Source organism: Salmo salar, chromosome ssa05, assembly GCF_905237065.1.
Source record: "Salmo salar chromosome ssa05, Ssal_v3.1, whole genome shotgun sequence".
Lineage (NCBI taxonomy): Eukaryota > Metazoa > Chordata > Actinopteri > Salmoniformes > Salmonidae > Salmo > Salmo salar.
Genome location: NC_059446.1, coordinates 14,833,353 through 14,850,932, shown reverse-complemented (window position 1 = coordinate 14,850,932; position 17,580 = coordinate 14,833,353). Strand labels below are relative to the sequence as shown.

The 17,580-nt window shown below is 43.9% G+C and overlaps 1 protein-coding gene across 2 annotated transcripts in view; it reads right to left on the bottom strand.

The window, feature by feature from the left end:
- Positions 1-17,580, bottom strand: part of LOC106604260 (actin-binding LIM protein 3) — a 183,731-nt gene that overhangs the window by 45,092 nt on the left and 121,059 nt on the right. For both annotated transcript variants that reach the window (XM_045717924.1, XM_045717923.1), the window contains exons 4-6: positions 6,139-6,254; positions 4,045-4,171; positions 2,234-2,327 (exon numbers count right to left, since the gene is read on the bottom strand). In XM_045717924.1, coding sequence (XP_045573880.1) covers positions 2,234-2,327; positions 4,045-4,171; positions 6,139-6,254 — 337 coding nt within the window. The remainder of the gene's footprint in view (positions 1-2,233; positions 2,328-4,044; positions 4,172-6,138; positions 6,255-17,580) is intronic.

Below are 17,580 nucleotides of genomic sequence, written 5' to 3'. Positions count from 1 at the left end.
TGTTCATTTCCTCTATAGATCAGTGTCATGTTCATTTCCTCTATAGATCAGTGTCATGTTCATTTCCTCTATAGATCAGTGTCATGTTCATTTCCTCTATAGATCAGTGTAATGTTCATTTCCTTTATAGATCAGTGTCATGTTCATTTCCTCTATAGATCAGTGTAATGTTCATTTCCTCTATAGATCAGTGTAATGTTCATTTCCTCTATAGATCAGTGTCATGTTCATTTCCTCTATAGATCAGTGTAATGTTCATTTCCTCTATAGATCAGTGTAATGTTCATTTCCTCTATAGATCAGTGTCATGTTGATTTCCTCTATAGATCAGTGTCATGTTCATTTCCTCTATAGATCAGTGTAATGTTCAATTCCTCTATAGATCAGTGTAATGTTCATTTCCTCTATAGATCAGTGTAATGCTCAATTCCTCTATAGATCAGTGTAATGTTCATTTCCTCTATAGATCAGTGTCATGTTCATTTCCTCTATAGATCAGTGTAATGTTCATTTCCTCTATAGATCAGTGTCATGTTCATTTCCTCTATAGATCAGTGTAATGTTCATTTCCTCTATAGATCAGTGTAATGTTCATTTCCTCTATAGATCAGTGTAATGTTCATTTCGTTTATAGATCAGTGTCATGTTCATTTCCTCTATAGATCAGTGTCATGTTCATTTCCTCTATAGATCAGTGTAATGTTCATTTCCTCTATAGATCAGTGTAATGTTCATTTCCTTTATAGATCAGTGTAATGTTCATTTCCTCTATAGATCAGTGTAATGTTCATTTCCTCTATAGATCAGTGTCATGTTCATTTCCTTTATAGATCAGTGTCATGTTCATTTCCTCTATAGATCAGTGTCATGTTCATTTCCTCTATAGATCAGTGTAATGTTCATTTCCTCTATAGATCAGTGTAATGTTCAATTCCTCTATAGATCAGTGTAATGTTCATTTCCTCTATAGATCAGTGTAATGTTCATTTCCTCTATAGATCAGTGTAATGTTCATTTCCTCTATAGATCAGTGTCATGTTCATTTCCTCTATAGATCAGTGTAATGTTCATTTCCTCTATAGATCAGTGTCATGTTCATTTCCTCTATAGATCAGTGTCATGTTCATTTCCTCTATAGATCAGTGTCATGTTCATTTCCTTTATAGATCAGTGTCATGTTCATTTCCTCTATAGATCAGTGTAATGTTCATTTCCTCTATAGATCAGTGTAATGCTCATTTCCTCTATAGATCAGTGTCATGTTCATTTCCTCTATAGATCAGTGTCATGCTCATTTCCTCTATAGATCAGTGTAACGTTAATTTCTTGTACAGATCAGCATATAGAGCTAAATCATATTTTCAAAGCTTCCTCTGTCTGTCTCAGGTGCAACTGGGAATAACTGGGAACATTGAAGACTCATGTTAAAAGGAACCACCAGCTTTCATATGTTCTCATGTTCTGAGCAAGGAACTTAAACGTTAGCTTTCTTACATGGCACATATTGCACTTTTACTTTCTTCTCCAACACTGTGTTTTTGCATTATTTAAACCAAATTGAACATGTTTTATTATTTATTTTAGACTACATTTCTTTTATTTATGTATTATATTAAGTTAAAATAAAAGTGTTTATTGTTCATTCAGTATTGTTGTAATTGTCATTATTACAAATATATGTATAAAAATCGGCCGATTAACCGGTATCAGCTTTTTTTGGTCCTCCAATAATCGGTATCGGCGTTGAAAAATCATAATCGGTCGACCTCTAATCTGGACAGACGGACGGACGGACGCACACACATACACACAGGGCAGCGGATGAAGCCAGATGTGTTGTAGAAGCTGTTAATAACCCAGAGAGAGACTGATGGAGAGGAGAGGTGAGAGGAGGTGAGGAGAGGAGAGGATAGTATTGGTCCCCAGGGGGAGTGTGTATGAGTGCTCACCTCCAGTACCTGTCCACTGATGGAGAGGAGAGGTGAGAGGAGGTGAGGAGAGGAGAGGATGGTATTGGTCCCCAGGGGGAGTGTGTATGAGTGCTCACCTCCAGTACCCGTCCACTGATGGAGAGGTGAGAGGAGGTGAGGAGAGGAGAGGATGGTATTGGTCCCCAGGGGGAGTGTGTATGAGTGCTCACCTCCAGTACCCGTCCACTGATGGAGAGGTGAGAGGAGGTGAGGAGAGGAGAGGATGGTATTGGTCCCCAGGGGGAGTGTGTATGAGTGCTCACCTCTAGTACCCGTCCACTGATGTATCTGCTGCACGTCTCACACTTAACCCCAAACTGAGCGTGGTAGTCAGACTCACAGTATGGCACGTTGTCCCTGAAAACACAAAGGGTTAAACACACAATCAAAGGTGTGTGTGTGTGTGTGTGTGTACATGTGTCTGTCTCTGTGTGTGTGTGTTGTGTCTGTTTGTGTGTGTACATGCCCATGTGTCTTTGTGTTTATATACAGTGCAAGTCAAAAGTTTAGAAACTCATTCATTCCAGGGTTTTTCTTTATTTGTAATATTTTCTACATTTCAGAATAATAGTGAAGACATCAAAACTTTGAAATAACACATATGGAATCATGTAGTAACTAAAAAAGTGTTAAACAAATCAAAATATATTTTATATTTGAGATTCTTCAAAGTAGCCACCCTTTGCCTTGATGACAGCTTTGCACACCTCTTGGCATTCTCTCAACCAGCTTCATGAGGAATGCTTTGCCAACAGTCTTGAAGGAGTACCCACATATGCTGAGCACTTGACTGCTTTTCCTTCCCTCTGCAGTCCAATTCAACCCAAACCATCTCTATTGGGTTGAGGTCGGGTGATTATGGAGGCCAGGTGATCTGATACAACACTCCACAACTCTCCTTCTTGCTCAAATAGCACTTACACAGCCTGGAAGTGTGTTTTGGGTCATTGTTCTGTTGGAAAACAAATGATAGCCCCACTAAGCACAAACCAGATGGGATGGCGTATCGCTGCCGAATGCTGTGGTAGCCATGCTGGTTAAGTGACAGTGTCACCAGCAAAGCACCCTCACACCATCACACCTTCTCCTCCATGCTTGACGGTGGGAACCACACATGCAGAGATCATCCGTTCACCTACTCCGCGTCTCACAAAGACACGCTGGTTGGAACCAAAATCTCAGATTTAGGCTCATCAGACAAAAGGACAGATTTCCACTGGTCTAATGTCCATTGCTTGTGTTTTTTCTTGGCTCAAGCAAGTCTCTTCTTCTTATTGGTGTCCTTTAGTAGTGGTTTCTTTGCAGCAATTCAACCATGAAGGCCTGATTCACACAGTCTCCTCTGAACAGTTGATGTTGAGATGTGTCTGTTACTTGAACTCTGTGAAGCATTTATTTGGGCTGCAATCTGAAGTGCAGTTAACTCTAATGAACTTATCCTCTGCAGCAGAGGTAACTCTGGGTCTTCCTATCCTGTGGCGGTCCTCATGAGAGCCAGTTTCATCATGGCACTTTATGGTTTTTGTGACTGCACTTGAAGGAACTTTCAACGTTTTTGAAATGTTCCAGATTGACTGACATTCACGTCTTAAAATAATGGACTGCTGTTTCTCTTTGCTTATTTGAGCTGTTCTTGCCATAATATGGACTTGGTCTTTTACCAAATAGGGCTATCTTCTGTACACCACCCCTACCTTGTCACAACACATCTGATTGGCTCAAATGCATTAAGAAGGAAAGAAATTCCACAAATTAACTTTAAACAAGGCACACCTGTTACTTGAAATGCATTCCAGGTGACTACCTCACGAAGCTGGTTGAGAGAATGCCAAGAGTGTGCAAAGCTGTCATCAAGGCAAAGGGTGGCTACTTTGAAGAATCTCAAATCTAAATATATTTTGATTTGTTTAACACTTTTGGGTTATTACATGATTCCATATGTGTTCTTTCATAGTTTTGATGTCTTCACTATTATTCCACAATGTAGAAAATAGTAAAAATAAAGAAAAACCCTGGAATGAATAGGTGTGTTAAAACTGGTACTGTACGTCTGTGTGTGTGTGTGTGTACTGACTTGCTGATGTATTCCCCGGTGAGGACCATGTTGCAGGTTAGACACTTGAAGCAGCTGACATGCCACTGTTTCTCCAACGCCAGCAGAGACTGTCCCTGTTTTATATCTTCTCCACACCCCGAACAGTCTGGAGAGAGAGGGAGGGGGGAGATGGGGAGAGGGAGGGGGAGAGGATGAGGGAGGGGGGAGAGGGAGAGAAGGGAACAGGGAGAGAGGGAGGCAGAGGGGGACGAGGAAGGTAGGGAGAGAGGTGGAGGGAGAGAGAGGGGGGAGACACGGAGAGAAAGGAGGGAGAGTGGAGGGGGAGGAGGAGGGGTGGGGAAAGAGGTAAAGAAAAGTGGTGAGAACAAGGGGGGTAAGAGAAAAGAAGCGAGAGAGGGACAAACTTGAGGGGCTAATGTGTCTATACCCAACAATGTGTGTCAACTCAGTGTATCAGCCCTATACCTGCAGGCCCCTAAAAGGTTGTGGTCTAGGGGTTGGTTCTAGAGTGTCACCCTAAAGGGGTGTGGTCTAGGGGTTGGTTCTAGAGTGTGTCACCCTAAAGGGGTGTGGTCTAGGGGTTGGTTCTAGAGTGTGTCACCCTAAAGGGGTGTGGTCTAGGGGTTGGTTCTAGAGTGTGTCACCCTAAAGGGGTGTGGTCTCGGGGTTGGTTCTAGAGTGTGTCACCCTAAAGGGGTGTGGTCTAGGGGTTGGTTCTAGAGTGTCACCCTAAAGGGGTGTGGTCTCGGGGTTGGTTCTAGAGTGTCACCCTAAAGGGGTGTGGTCTCGGGGTTGGTTCTAGAGTGTGTCACCCTAAAGGGGTGTGGTCTAGGGGTTGGTTCTAGAGTGTGTCACCCTAAAGGGGTGTGGTCTAGGCGTTGGTTCTAGAGTGTGTCACCCTAAAGGGGTGTGGTCTAGGGGTTGGTTCTAGAGTGTGTCACCCTAAAGGGGTGTGGTCTCGGGGTTGGTTCTAGAGTGTGTCACCCTAAAGGGGTGTGGTCTAGGCGTTGGTTCTAGAGTGTGTCACCCTAAAGGGGTGTGGTCTAGGGGTTGGTTCTAGAGTGTGTCACCCTAAAGGGGTGTGGTCTAGGGGTTGGTTCTAGAGTGTGTCACCCTAAAGGGGTGTGGTCTAGGGGTTGGTTCTAGAGTGTGTCACCCTAAAGGGGTGTGGTCTCGGGGTTGGTTCTAGAGTGTGTCACCCTAAAGGGGTGTGGTCTCGGGGTTGGTTCTAGAGTGTGTCACCCTAAAGGGGTGTGGTCAAGGAATAGGGGTTGATTCTAGATTGTGTCACCCTAAAGGGGTGTGGTCTAGAGGTTAGTTCTAGATTGGTTCCAAGTAGAGTTCCTCACAGATCCACCCGAATAACCTAGACCTGATCCGAGACCTGAGCGGGTCTGAATCCAGAATTCTAATTAATGTCACAGGTCTAGGTCAGATCTGATATGATTGTCACGGGTCTCTGGTAAGTGTAATTTTAACTGACTTGTCCGGAAGGGCCCGCACAGATCCTAATGCGACTGCTGCAGTAGAGTGAGAAAGAACTTGTATAATTTATGCTCCTGCTCTTGCTTTTCACGAGAGTGGAGCGTGGTACGTGTAGCTAGCTAGCTTAACTAGCTTCTCGTTCCGGTTTGATGCAGTCCAAGACAGGTACTACGTAATCATTGTGGATGATAAATAACCTAGCTATGGCAGCTATTATTCTACTATAGCGTGAGTCAGGTTGGTTGGTTGCTGTCTTTCATCTCTCCCTTCCTGCTCCCTGCTCCCCATGTCACTTGCTCACAGTACAGCCCCTCCCCCGCTTGCTAGAATGGCACCTCTCTCCCTCGTCTCATGCTTTATCAGCTCTGGTTAATAAAGTAGCTTAAAAAATGACTTTTCTGCTGCTTCCCTCACTAGGACCGGGTCTGGACCCGACCAGGTCTACACGGAATGGGTCTAGTTGTCCTCGGGTCCTCTCAGAACGGGTCTCTATATAAAAAAAAAAATATATATGCATATATTGGGTCTGGGAGGGAATACCCCAGGTCCATTTTGGAGCGGGAAAAACATTTTGGACCCGTGAAGACCTCTAGTTCCAAGTCTCGAGGTCATGAGGGTGGGACTTACGGCTGGGTCCGTGGATCTTGATTGGTTCGTTGGAGGTGACGAGTGTGTGAGAACACTGTTGACACACACAGTCCTTCCCACTGAACGTCACTCTGTCTCCGATAGGGAATGGCTTCCTGCATGGGGGAGATACACACTGATTAATACACATTCACAAGCATGCACACACACACAGTACGCCCAAGGAAGGCACCACAATTCGTGCCACATGGTCATTGTCCTTACCACTGAACAACAAACGCTCTCATGCTTTGCTGGGATGAGGACACACACACACACACACACACACACACACACACAAATGGTTTCACCGTGACTGAGGAAATAAACTCTAAAGCCCAGCTTTAGATACATGCAGGAATAACCCCTTACTTTACCCAGACAAAGCTGTGTGTGTGTGAATATCTGATGTGTGAGATCAGGTATGTCTTTGGTTGTGAGGAAGATGTCATTGGATGGCCTACAGAATGTTAGTGTGCTGTCAGGCACGTCTGGAGAACATGGTTTGGGTGGCCTACAGAATGTTAGTGTGCTGTCAGGCAGGTCTGGAGAACATGGTTTGGATGGCCTACAGAATGTTAGTGTGCTGTCAGGCACGTCTGGAGAACATGGTTTGGATGGCCTACAGAATGTTAGTGTGCTGTCAGGCACGTCTGGAGAACATGGTTTGGATGGCCTACAGAATGTTAGTGTGCTGTCAGGCACGTCTGGAGAACATGGTTTGGATGGCCTACAGAATGTTAGTGTGCTGTCAGGCACGTCTGGAGAACATGGTTTGGATGGCCTACAGAATGTTAGTGTGCTGTCAGGCAGGTCTGGAGAACATGGTTTGGATGGCCTACAGAATGTTAGTGTGCTGTCAGGCAGGTCTGGAGAACATGGTTTGGATGGCCTACAGAATGTTAGTGTGCTGTCAGGCAGGTCTGGAGAACATGGTTTGGATGGCCTACAGAATGTTAGTGTGCTGTCAGGCACGTCTGGAGAACATGGTTTGGATGGCCTACAGAATGTTAGTGGCTTGACGTTTTGAGATAGCTGATATTTTTAGTAGTACAATAGAAGAGGGGGAGTAGTTAACTATAGGAGGAAGAGGAGGTGACTAGAGGAGGAGGAGAATAGAGGATTAGACTAGAGGAGGAGGAGGAGGAGGAGGAGGAGGAGACTAGAGTAGTAGTAGACTAGAGGAGTAATAGACTAGAGGAGTAGTATTAGACTAGAGGAGTAGTATTAGACTAGAGGAGTAGTAGACTAGAGGAGTAGTAGACTAGAGGAGTAGTAGACTAGAGGAGTAGTAGTAGACTAGAGGAGTAGTAGTAGACTAGAGGAGTAGTAGACTAGGGGAGTAGTAGACTAGGGGAGTAGTAGACTAGGGGAGTAGTAGACTAGAGGAGTAGTAGACTAGAGGAGTAGTATTAGACTAGAGGAGTAGTATTAGACTAGAGGAGTAGTATTAGACTAGAGGAGTAGTATTAGACTAGAGGAGTAGTATTAGACTAGAGGAGTAGTATTAGACTAGAGGAGTAGTAGACTAGAGGAGTAGTAGACTAGAGGAGTAGTAGCAGACTAGGGGAGTAGTAGCAGACTAGAGGAGTAGTAGACTAGAGGAGTAGTAGACTAGAGGAGTAGTAGACTAGAGGAGTAGTAGTAGACTAGAGGAGTAGTAGTAGACTAGAGGAGTAGTAGTAGACTAGAGGAGTAGTAGACTAGGGGAGTAATAGACTAGAGGAGTAGTAGACTAGAGGAGTAGTAGTAGACTAGAGGAGTAGTAGACTAGAGGAGTAGTAGTAGACTAGAGGAGTAGTAGTAGACTAGAGGAGTAGTAGACTAGAGGAGTAGTAGACTAGGGGAGTAGTAGACTAGAGGAGTAGTAGACTAGAGGAGTAGTAGACTAGAGGAGTAGTAGACTAGAGGAGTAGTAGACTAGAGGAGTAGTAGTAGACTAGAGGAGTAGTAGACTAGAGGAGTAGTAGACTAGAGGAGTAGTAGACTAGAGGAGTAGTAGACTAGAGGAGTAGTAGTAGACTAGAGGAGTAGTAGTAGACTAGAGGAGTAGTAGACTAGAGGAGTAGTAGACTAGAGGAGTAGTAGACTAGAGGAGTAGTAGTAGACTAGAGGAGTAGTAGTAGACTAGAGGAGTAGTAGACTAGAGGAGTAGTAGACTAGAGTAGTAGTAGACTAGAGGAGTAGTAGACTAGAGGAGTAGTAGACTAGAGGAGTAGTAGTAGACTAGAGGAGTAATAGACTAGGGGAGTAGTAGACTAGAGGAGTAGTAGACTAGAGGAGTAGTAGACTAGAGGAGTAGTAGTAGACTAGAGGAGTAGTAGACTAGAGGAGTAGTAGACTAGAGGAGTAGTAGACTAGAGGAGTAGTAGACTAGAGGAGTAGTAGACTAGAGGAGTAGTAGACTAGAGGAGTAGTAGACTAGGGGAGTAGTAGACTAGAGGAGTAGTAGACTAGAGGAGTAGTAGACTAGAGGAGTAGTAGACTAGAGGAGTAGTAGACTAGAGGAGTAGTAGACTAGAGGAGATAGTAGACTAGAGGAGTAGTAGACTAGAGGAGTAGTAGACTAGAGGAGTAGTAGACTAGAGGAGTAGTAGACTAGAGGAGTAGTAGACTAGAGGAGTAGTAGACTAGAGGAGTAGTAGACTAGAGGAGGAGTAGTAGACTAGAGGAGTAGTAGTAGACTAGAGGAGTAGTAGACTAGAGGAGTAGTAGACTAGAGGAGTAGTAGACTAGAGGAGTAGTAGACTAGAGGAGTAGTAGACTAGAGGAGTAGTAGAGTAGAGGAGTAGTAGACTAGAGGAGTAGACTAGAGGAGTAGTAGACTAGAGGAGTAGTAGCCTAGAGGAGTAGTAGACTAGAGGAGTAGTAGACTAGGGGAGTAGTAGACTAGGGGAGTAGTAGACTAGAGGAGAAGTAGTAGACTAGAGGAGTAGTAGACTAGAGGAGTAGTAGTAGACTAGAGGAGTAGTAGACTAGAGGAGTAGTAGACTAGAGGAGTAGTAGTAGACTAGAGGAGTAGTAGACTAGAGGAGTAGTAGACTAGAGGAGTAGTAGACTAGAGGAGTAGTAGACTAGAGGAGTAGTAGACTAGAGGAGTAGTAGACTAGAGGAGTAGTAGACTAGAGGAGTAGTAGTAGACTAGAGTAGTAGTAGACTAGAGGAGTAGTAGACTAGAGGAGTAGTAGACTAGAGGAGTAGTAGACTAGAGGAGTAGTAGACTAGAGGAGTAGTAGACTAGAGGAGTAGTAGACTAGAGGAGTAGTAGACTAGAGGAGTAGTAGTAGACTAGAGGAGTAGTAGACTAGAGGAGTAGTAGACTAGAGGAGTAGTAGACTAGAGGAGTAGTAGTAGACTAGAGGAGTAGTAGACTAGAGGAGTAGTAGCAGACTAGAGGAGTAGTAGACTAGAGGAGTAGTAGACTAGAGGAGTAGTAGTAGACTAGAGGAGTAGTAGTAGACTAGAGGAGTAGTAGACTAGAGGAGTAGTAGACTAGAGGAGTAGTAGTAGACTAGAGGAGTAGTAGACTAGAGGAGTAGTAGACTAGAGGAGTAGTAGACTAGAGGAGTAGTAGACTAGAGGAGTAGTAGACTAGAGGAGTAGTAGACTAGAGGAGTAGTAGTAGACTAGAGGAGTAGTAGACTAGAGGAGTAGTAGACTAGAGGAGTAGTAGTAGACTAGAGGAGTAGTAGACTAGAGGAGTAGTAGACTAGAGGAGTAGTAGACTAGAGGAGTAGTAGACTAGAGGAGTAGTAGACTAGAGGAGTAGTAGTAGACTAGAGGAGTAGTAGCAGACTAGAGGAGTAGTAGCAGACTAGAGGAGTAGTAGACTAGAGGAGTAGTAGACTAAAGGAGTAGTAGACTAGAGGAGTAGTAGTAGACTAGAGGAGTAGTAGTAGACTAGAGGAGTAGTAGACTAGAGGAGTAGTAGACTAGAGGAGTAGTAGACTAGAGGAGTAGTAGTAGACTAGAGGAGTAGTAGACTAGAGGAGTAGTAGACTAGAGGAGTAGTAGACTAGAGGAGTAGTAGACTAGAGGAGTAGTAGACTAGAGGAGTAGTAGACTAGAGGAGTAGTAGACTAGAGGAGTAGTAGTAGACTAGAGGAGTAGTAGACTAGAGGAGTAGTAGACTAGAGGGAGTAGTAGACTAGAGGAGTAGTAGACTAGAGGAGTAGTAGACTAGAGGAGTAGTAGACTAGGGGAGTAGTAGTAGTAGACTAGAGGAGTAGTAGACTAGAGGAGTAGTAGACTAGGGGAGTAGTAGTAGACTAGAGGAGTAGTAGACTAGAGGAGTAGTAGTAGACTAGAGGAGTAGTAGACTAGAGGAGTAGTAGACTAGAGGAGTAGTAGACTAGAGGAGTAGTAGACTAGAGGAGTAGTAGACTAGAGGAGTAGTAGACTAGAGGAGTAGTAGAGTAGAGGAGTAATAGACTAGAGGAGTAGTAGACTAGAGGAGTAGTAGACTAGAGGAGTAGTAGACTAGAGGAGTAGTAGACTAGAGGAGTAGTAGTAGACTAGAGGAGAAGTAGTAGACTAGAGGAGTAGTAGTAGACTAGAGGAGTAGTAGTTGACTAGAGGAGTAGTAGTAGACTAGAGGAGTAGTAGACTAGAGGAGTAGTAGACTAGAGGAGGGTAGTAGACTAGAGGAGTAGTAGTAGACTAGAGGAGAGTAGTAGACTAGAGGAGTAGTAGACTAGGGAGTAGTAGTAGACTAGGGGAGTAGTAGACTAGAGGAGTAGTAGTAGACTAGAGGAGTAGTAGACTAGAGGAGTAGTAGCGACTAGAGGAGTAGTAGACTAGAGGAGTAGTAGACTAGAGGAGTAGTAGACTAGAGGAGTAGTAGTAGACTAGAGGAGTAGTAGACTAGAGGAGTAGTAGACTAGAGGAGTAGTAGACTAGAGGAGTAGTAGACTAGAGGAGTAGTAGACTAGAGGAGTAGTAGTAGACTAGAGGAGTAGTAGACTAGAGGAGTAGTAGAACTAGAGGAGTAGTAGACTAGAGGAGTAGTAGCAGACTAGGGGAGTAGTAGCAGACTAGAGGAGTAGTAGACTAGAGGAGTAGTAGACTAGAGGAGTAGTAGTAGACTAGAGGAGTAGTAGACTAGAGGAGTAGTAGACTAGAGGAGTAGTAGTAGACTAGAGGAGTAGTAGTAGACTAGAGGAGGTAGTAGACTAGAGGAGTAGTAGTAGACTAGAGGAGTAGTAGACTAGAGGAGTAGTAGACTAGAGGAGTAGTAGACTAGAGGAGTAGTAGACTAGAGGAGTAGTAGACTAGAGGAGTAGTAGACTAGAGGAGTAGTAGACTAGAGGAGTAGTAGACTAGAGGAGGTAGTAGACTAGAGGAGAGTAGTAGCACTAGAGGAGGTAGTAGACTAGAGGAGTAGTAGACTAGGGGAGTAGTAGACTAGAGGAGTAGTAGACTAGAGGAGTAGTAGACTAGAGGAGTAGTAGCAGACTAGAGGAGTAGTAGCAGACTAGAGGAGTAGTAGCAGACTAGAGGAGTAGTAGCAGACTAGAGGAGTAGTAGACTAGAGGAGTAGTAGTAGACTAGAGGAGTAGTAGTAGACTAGAGGAGTAGTAGACTAGAGGAGTAGTAGACTAGAGGAGTAGTAGACTAGAGGAGTAGTAGACTAGAGGAGTAGTAGTAGACTAGAGGAGTAGTAGACTAGAGGAGTAGTAGACTAGAGGAGTAGTAGACTAGAGGAGTAGTAGTAGACTAGAGGAGTAGTAGTAGACTAGAGGAGTAGTAGACTAGAGGAGTAGTAGTAGACTAGAGGAGTAGTAGTAGACTAGAGGAGTAGTAGACTAGAGGAGTAGTAGACTAGAGGAGTAGTAGACTAGAGGAGTAGTAGACTAGAAGAGTAGTAGACTAGAGGAGTAGTAGACTAGAGGAGTAGTAGACTAGAGGAGTAGTAGACTAGAGGAGTAGTAGACTAGAGGAGTAGTAGTAGACTAGAGGAGTAGTAGACTAGAGGAGTAGTAGTAGACTAGAGGAGTAGTAGACTAGAGGAGTAGTAGACTAGAGGAGTAGTAGACTAGAGGAGTAGTAGACTAGAGGAGTAGTAGTAGACTAGAGGAGTAGTAGTAGACTAGAGGAGTAGTAGTAGACTAGAGGAGTAGTAGACTAGAGGAGTAGTAGACTAGAGGAGTAGTAGACTAGAGGAGTAGTAGACTAGAGGAGTAGTAGTAGACTAGAGGAGTAGTAGACTAGAGGAGTAGTAGACTAGAGGAGTAGTAGACTAGAGGAGTAGTAGACTAGAGGAGTAGTAGACTAGAGGAGTAGTAGACTAGAGGAGTAGTAGACTAGAGGAGTAGTAGACTAGAGGAGTAGTAGACTAGAGGAGTAGTAGACTAGAGGAGTAGTAGACTAGAGGAGTAGTAGACTAGAGGAGTAGTAGACTAGAGGAGTAGTAGACTAGAGGAGTAGTAGTAGACTAGAGGAGTAGTAGTAGACTAGAGGAGTAGTAGACTAGAGGAGTAGTAGACTAGAGGAGTAGTAGACTAGAGGAGTAGTAGACTAGAGGAGTAGTAGACTAGAGGAGTAGTAGACTAGAGGAGTAGTAGACTAGAGGAGTAGTAGACTAGAGGAGTAGTAGACTAGAGGAGTAGTAGACTAGAGGAGTAGTAGTAGACTAGAGGAGTAGTAGACTAGAGGAGTAGTAGACTAGAGGAGTAGTAGTAGACTAGAGGAGTAGTAGACTAGAGGAGTAGTAGACTAGAGGAGTAGTAGAGTAGAGGAGTAGTAGACTAGAGGAGTAGTAGACTAGAGGAGTAGTAGACTAGAGGAGTAGTAGAAGACTAGAGTAGTAGTAGCCGTGGGGAGTAGTAGACTAGAGGAGTAGTAGACTAGAGTAGTAGTAGACTAGAGGAGTAGTAGACTAGAGGAGTAGTAGACTAGAGGAGTAGTAGACTAGAGGAGTAGTAGACTAGAGGAGTAGTAGACTAGAGGAGTAGTAGACTAGAGAGAAGTAGTAGACTAGAGGAGTAGTAGACTAGAGGAGTAGTAGACTAGAGGAGTAGTAGACTAGAGGAGTAGTAGACTAGAGGAGTAGTAGTAGAGTAGAGGAGTAGTAGACTAGAGGAGTAGTAGACTAGAGGAGTAGTAGACTAGAGGAGTAGTAGACTAGAGTATTAGTAGACTAGAGGAGTAGTAGTAGACTAGAGGAGTAGTAGACTAGAGAGTAGTAGACTAGAGGAGTAGTAGACTAGAGTAGTAGACTAGAGGAGTAGTAGTAGACTAGAGGAGTAGTAGTAGACTAGAGGAGTAGTAGACTAGAGGAGTAGTAGACTAGAGGAGTAGTAGCTAGACTAGAGGAGTAGTAGTAGACTAGAGGAGTAGTAGACTAGAGGAGTAGTAAGACTAGAGGAGTAGTAGACTAGAGAGGAGTAGTAGACTAGAGGAGTAGTAGTAGACTAGAGGAGTAGTAGACTAGAGGAGTAGTAGACTAGAGGAGTAGTAGTAGACTAGAGGAGTAGTAGAGACTAGAGGAGTAGTAGTAGACTAGAGGAGTAGTAGACTAGGGGAGTAGTAGACTAGAGGAGTAGTAGACTAGAGGAGTAGTAGACTAGAGGAGTAGTAGACTAGAGGAGTAGTAGACTAGAGGAGTAGTAGACTAGAGGAGTAGTAGCAGACTAGAGGAGTAGTAGACTAGAGGAGTAGTAGACTAGAGGAGTAGTAGACTAGAGGAGTAGTAGTAGACTAGAGGAGTAGTAGACTAGAGGAGTAGTAGTAGACTAGAGGAGTAGTAGACTAGAGGAGTAGTAGACTAGAGGAGTAGTAGACTAGAGGAGTAGTAGACTAGAGGAGTAGTAGACTAGAGGAGTAGTAGACTAGAGGAGTAGTAGACTAGAGGAGTAGTAGACTAGAGGAGTAGTAGTAGACTAGAGGAGTAGTAGTAGACTAGAGGAGTAGTAGACTAGAGGAGTAGTAGACTAGAGGAGTAGTAGACTAGAGGAGTAGTAGTAGACTAGAGGAGTAGTAGTAGACTAGAGGAGTAGTAGACTAGAGGAGTAGTAGACTAGAGGAGTAGTAGACTAGAGGAGTAGTAGACTAGAGGAGTAGTAGACTAGAGGAGTAGTAGACTAGAGGAGTAGTAGACTAGAGGAGTAGTAGTAGACTAGAGGAGTAGTAGACTAGAGGAGTAGTAGTAGACTAGAGGAGTAGTAGACTAGAGGAGTAGTAGACTAGAGGAGTAGAAGACTAGAGGAGTAGTAGAGACTAGAGGAGTAGTAGACTAGAGGGAGTAGTAGACTAGAGGAGTAGTAGACTAGAGGAGTAGTAGACTAGAGGAGTAGTAGTAGACTAGAGGAGTAGTAGACTAGAGGAGTAGTAGACTAGAGGAGTAGTAGACTAGAGGAGTAGTAGACTAGAGGAGTAGTAGACTAGAGGAGTAGTAGACTAGAGGAGTAGTAGACTAGAGGAGTAGTAGACTAGAGGAGTAGTAGACTAGAGGAGTAGTAGACTAGAGGAGTAGTAGACTAGAGGAGAGTAGTAGACTAGAGGAGTAGTAGAGACTAGAGGAGTAGTAGACTAGAGGAGTAGTAGACTAGAGGAGTAGTAGACTAGAGGAGTAGTAGACTAGAGGAGTAGTAGACTAGAGGAGTAGTAGACTAGAGGAGTAGTAGACTAGAGGAGTAGTAGTAGACTAGAGGAGTAGTAGACTAGAGGAGTAGTAGACTAGAGGAGTAGTAGACTAGAGGAGTAGTAGACTAGAGGAGTAGTAGACTAGAGGAGTAGTAGACTAGAGGAGTAGTAGACTAGAGGAGTAGTAGACTAGAGGAGTAGTAGTAGACTAGAGGAGTAGTAGACTAGAGGAGTAGTAGACTAGAGGAGAAGTAGACTAGAGGAGTAGTAGTAGACTAGAGGAGTAGTAGACTAGAGGAGTAGTAGACTAGAGGAGTAGTAGACTAGAGGAGTAGTAGACTAGAGGAGTAGTAGTAGACTAGAGGAGTAGTAGACTAGAGGAGTAGTAGACTAGAGGAGTAGTAGAGACTAGAGGAGTAGTAGACTAGAGGAGTAGTAGACTAGAGGAGTAGTAGACTAGAGGAGTAGTAGACTAGAGGAGTAGTAGACTAGAGGAGTAGTAGCACTAGAGGAGTAGTAGACTAGAGGAGTAGTAGTAGACTAGAGGAGTAGTAGACTAGAGGAGTAGTAGACTAGAGGAGTAGTAGACTAGAGGAGTAGTAGTAGACTAGAGGGAGTAGTAGACTAGAGGAGTAGTAGACTGTAGACTAGAGGAGTAGTAGACTAGAGGAGGAGTAGTAGACTAGAGGAGTAGTAGACTAGAGGAGTAGTAGACTAGAGGAGTAGGTAGACTAGAGGAGTAGTAGACTAGAGGGTAGTAGTAGACTAGAGGAGTAGTAGACTAGAGGAGTAGTAGACTAGAGGAGTAGTAGACTAGAGGAGTAGTAGACTAGAGGAGTAGTAGTAGACTAGAGGAGTAGTAGTAGACTAGAGGAGTAGTAGAGACTAGAGGAGTAGTAGACTAGAGGAGTAGTAGTAGACTAGAGGAGTAGTAGTAGACTAGAGGAGTAGTAGTAGACTAGAGGAGTAGTAGACTAGAGGAGTAGTAGACTAGAGGAGTAGTAGACTAGAGGAGTAGTAGACTAGAGGAGTAGTAGACTAGAGGAGTAGTAGACTAGAGGAGTAGTAGTAGACTAGAGGAGTAGTAGACTAGAGGAGTAGTAGACTAGAGGAGTAGTAGACTAGAGGAGTAGTAGACTAGAGGAGTAGTAGTAGACTAGAGGAGTAGTAGTAGACTAGAGGAGTAGTAGACTAGAGGAGTAGTAGACTAGAGGAGTAGTAGACTAGAGGAGTAGTAGACTAGAGGAGTAGTAGACTAGAGGAGTAGTAGACTAGAGGAGTAGTAGACTAGAGGAGTAGTAGACTAGGGGAGTAGTAGACTAGAGGAGTAGTAGACTAGAGGAGTAGTAGACTAGAGGAGTAGTAGACTAGAGGAGTAGTAGACTAGAGGAGTAGTAGACTAGAGGAGTAGTAGACTAGAGGAGTAGTAGACTAGAGGAGTAGTAGACTAGAGGAGTAGTAGACTAGAGGAGTAGTAGTACTAGAGGAGTAGTAGACTAGAGGAGTAGTAGACTAGAGGAGTAGTAGACTAGAGGAGTAGTAGACTAGAGGAGTAGTAGACTAGAGGAGTAGTAGACTAGAGGAGTAGTAGACTAGAGGAGTAGTAGACTAGAGGAGTAGTAGACTAGAGGAGTAGTAGACTAGAGGGAGTAGTAGACTAGAGGAGTAGTAGACTAGAGGAGTAGTAGTAGACTAGAGGAGTAGTAGACTAGAGGAGTAGTAGACTAGAGGAGTAGTAGACTAGAGGAGTAGTAGACTAGAGGAGTAGTAGACTAGAGGAGTAGTAGACTAGAGGAGTAGTAGACTAGAGGAGTAGTAGTAGACTAGAGGAGTAGTAGACTAGAGGAGTAGTAGACTAGAGGAGTAGTAGACTAGAGGAGTAGTAGACTAGAGGAGTAGTAGACTAGAGGAGTAGTAGACTAGAGGAGTAGTAGACTAGAGGAGTAGTAGTAGACTAGAGGAGTAGTAGTAGACTAGAGGAGTAGTAGACTAGAGGAGTAGTAGACTAGAGGAGTAGTAGACTAGAGGAGTAGTAGACTAGAGGAGGTAGTAGACTAGAGTAGTAGTAGACTAGAGGAGTAGTAGACTAGAGAGAGTAGTAGACTAGAGGAGTAGTAGACTAGAGGAGTAGTAGTAGACTAGAGGAGTAGTAGACTAGAGGAGTAGTAGACTAGAGGAGTAGTAGACTAGAGGAGTAGTAGACTAGAGGAGTAGTAGCAGACTAGAGGAGTAGTAGACTAGAGGAGTAGTAGACTAGAGGAGTAGTAGACTAGAGGAGTAGTAGACTAGAGGAGTAGTAGACTAGAGGAGTAGTAGACTAGAGGAGTAGTAGACTAGAGGAGTAGTAGACTAGAGGAGTAGTAGACTAGAGGAGTAGTAGACTAGAGGAGATAGTAGACTAGAGGAGTAGTAGTAGACTAGAGGAGTAGTAGACTAGAGGAGTAGTAGACTAGAGGAGTAGTAGACTAGAGGAGTAGTAGACTAGTGGAGTAGTAGACTAGAGGAGTAGTAGACTAGAGGAGTAGTAGACTAGAGGAGTAGTAGACTAGAGGAGTAGTAGTAGACTAGAGGAGTAGTAGACTAGAGGAGTAGTAGACTAGAGGAGTAGTAGACTAGAGGAGTAGTAGTAGACTAGAGGAGTAGTAGACTAGAGGAGTAGTAGACTAGAGGAGTAGTAGACTAGAGGAGTAGTAGTAGACTAGAGGAGTAGTAGACTAGAGGAGTAGTAGACTAGAGGAGTAGTAGTAGACTAGAGGAGTAGTAGACTAGAGGAGTAGTAGACTAGAGGAGTAGTAGACTAGAGGAGTAGTAGACTAGAGGAGTAGTAGACTAGAGGAGTATAGTAGACTAGAGGAGTAG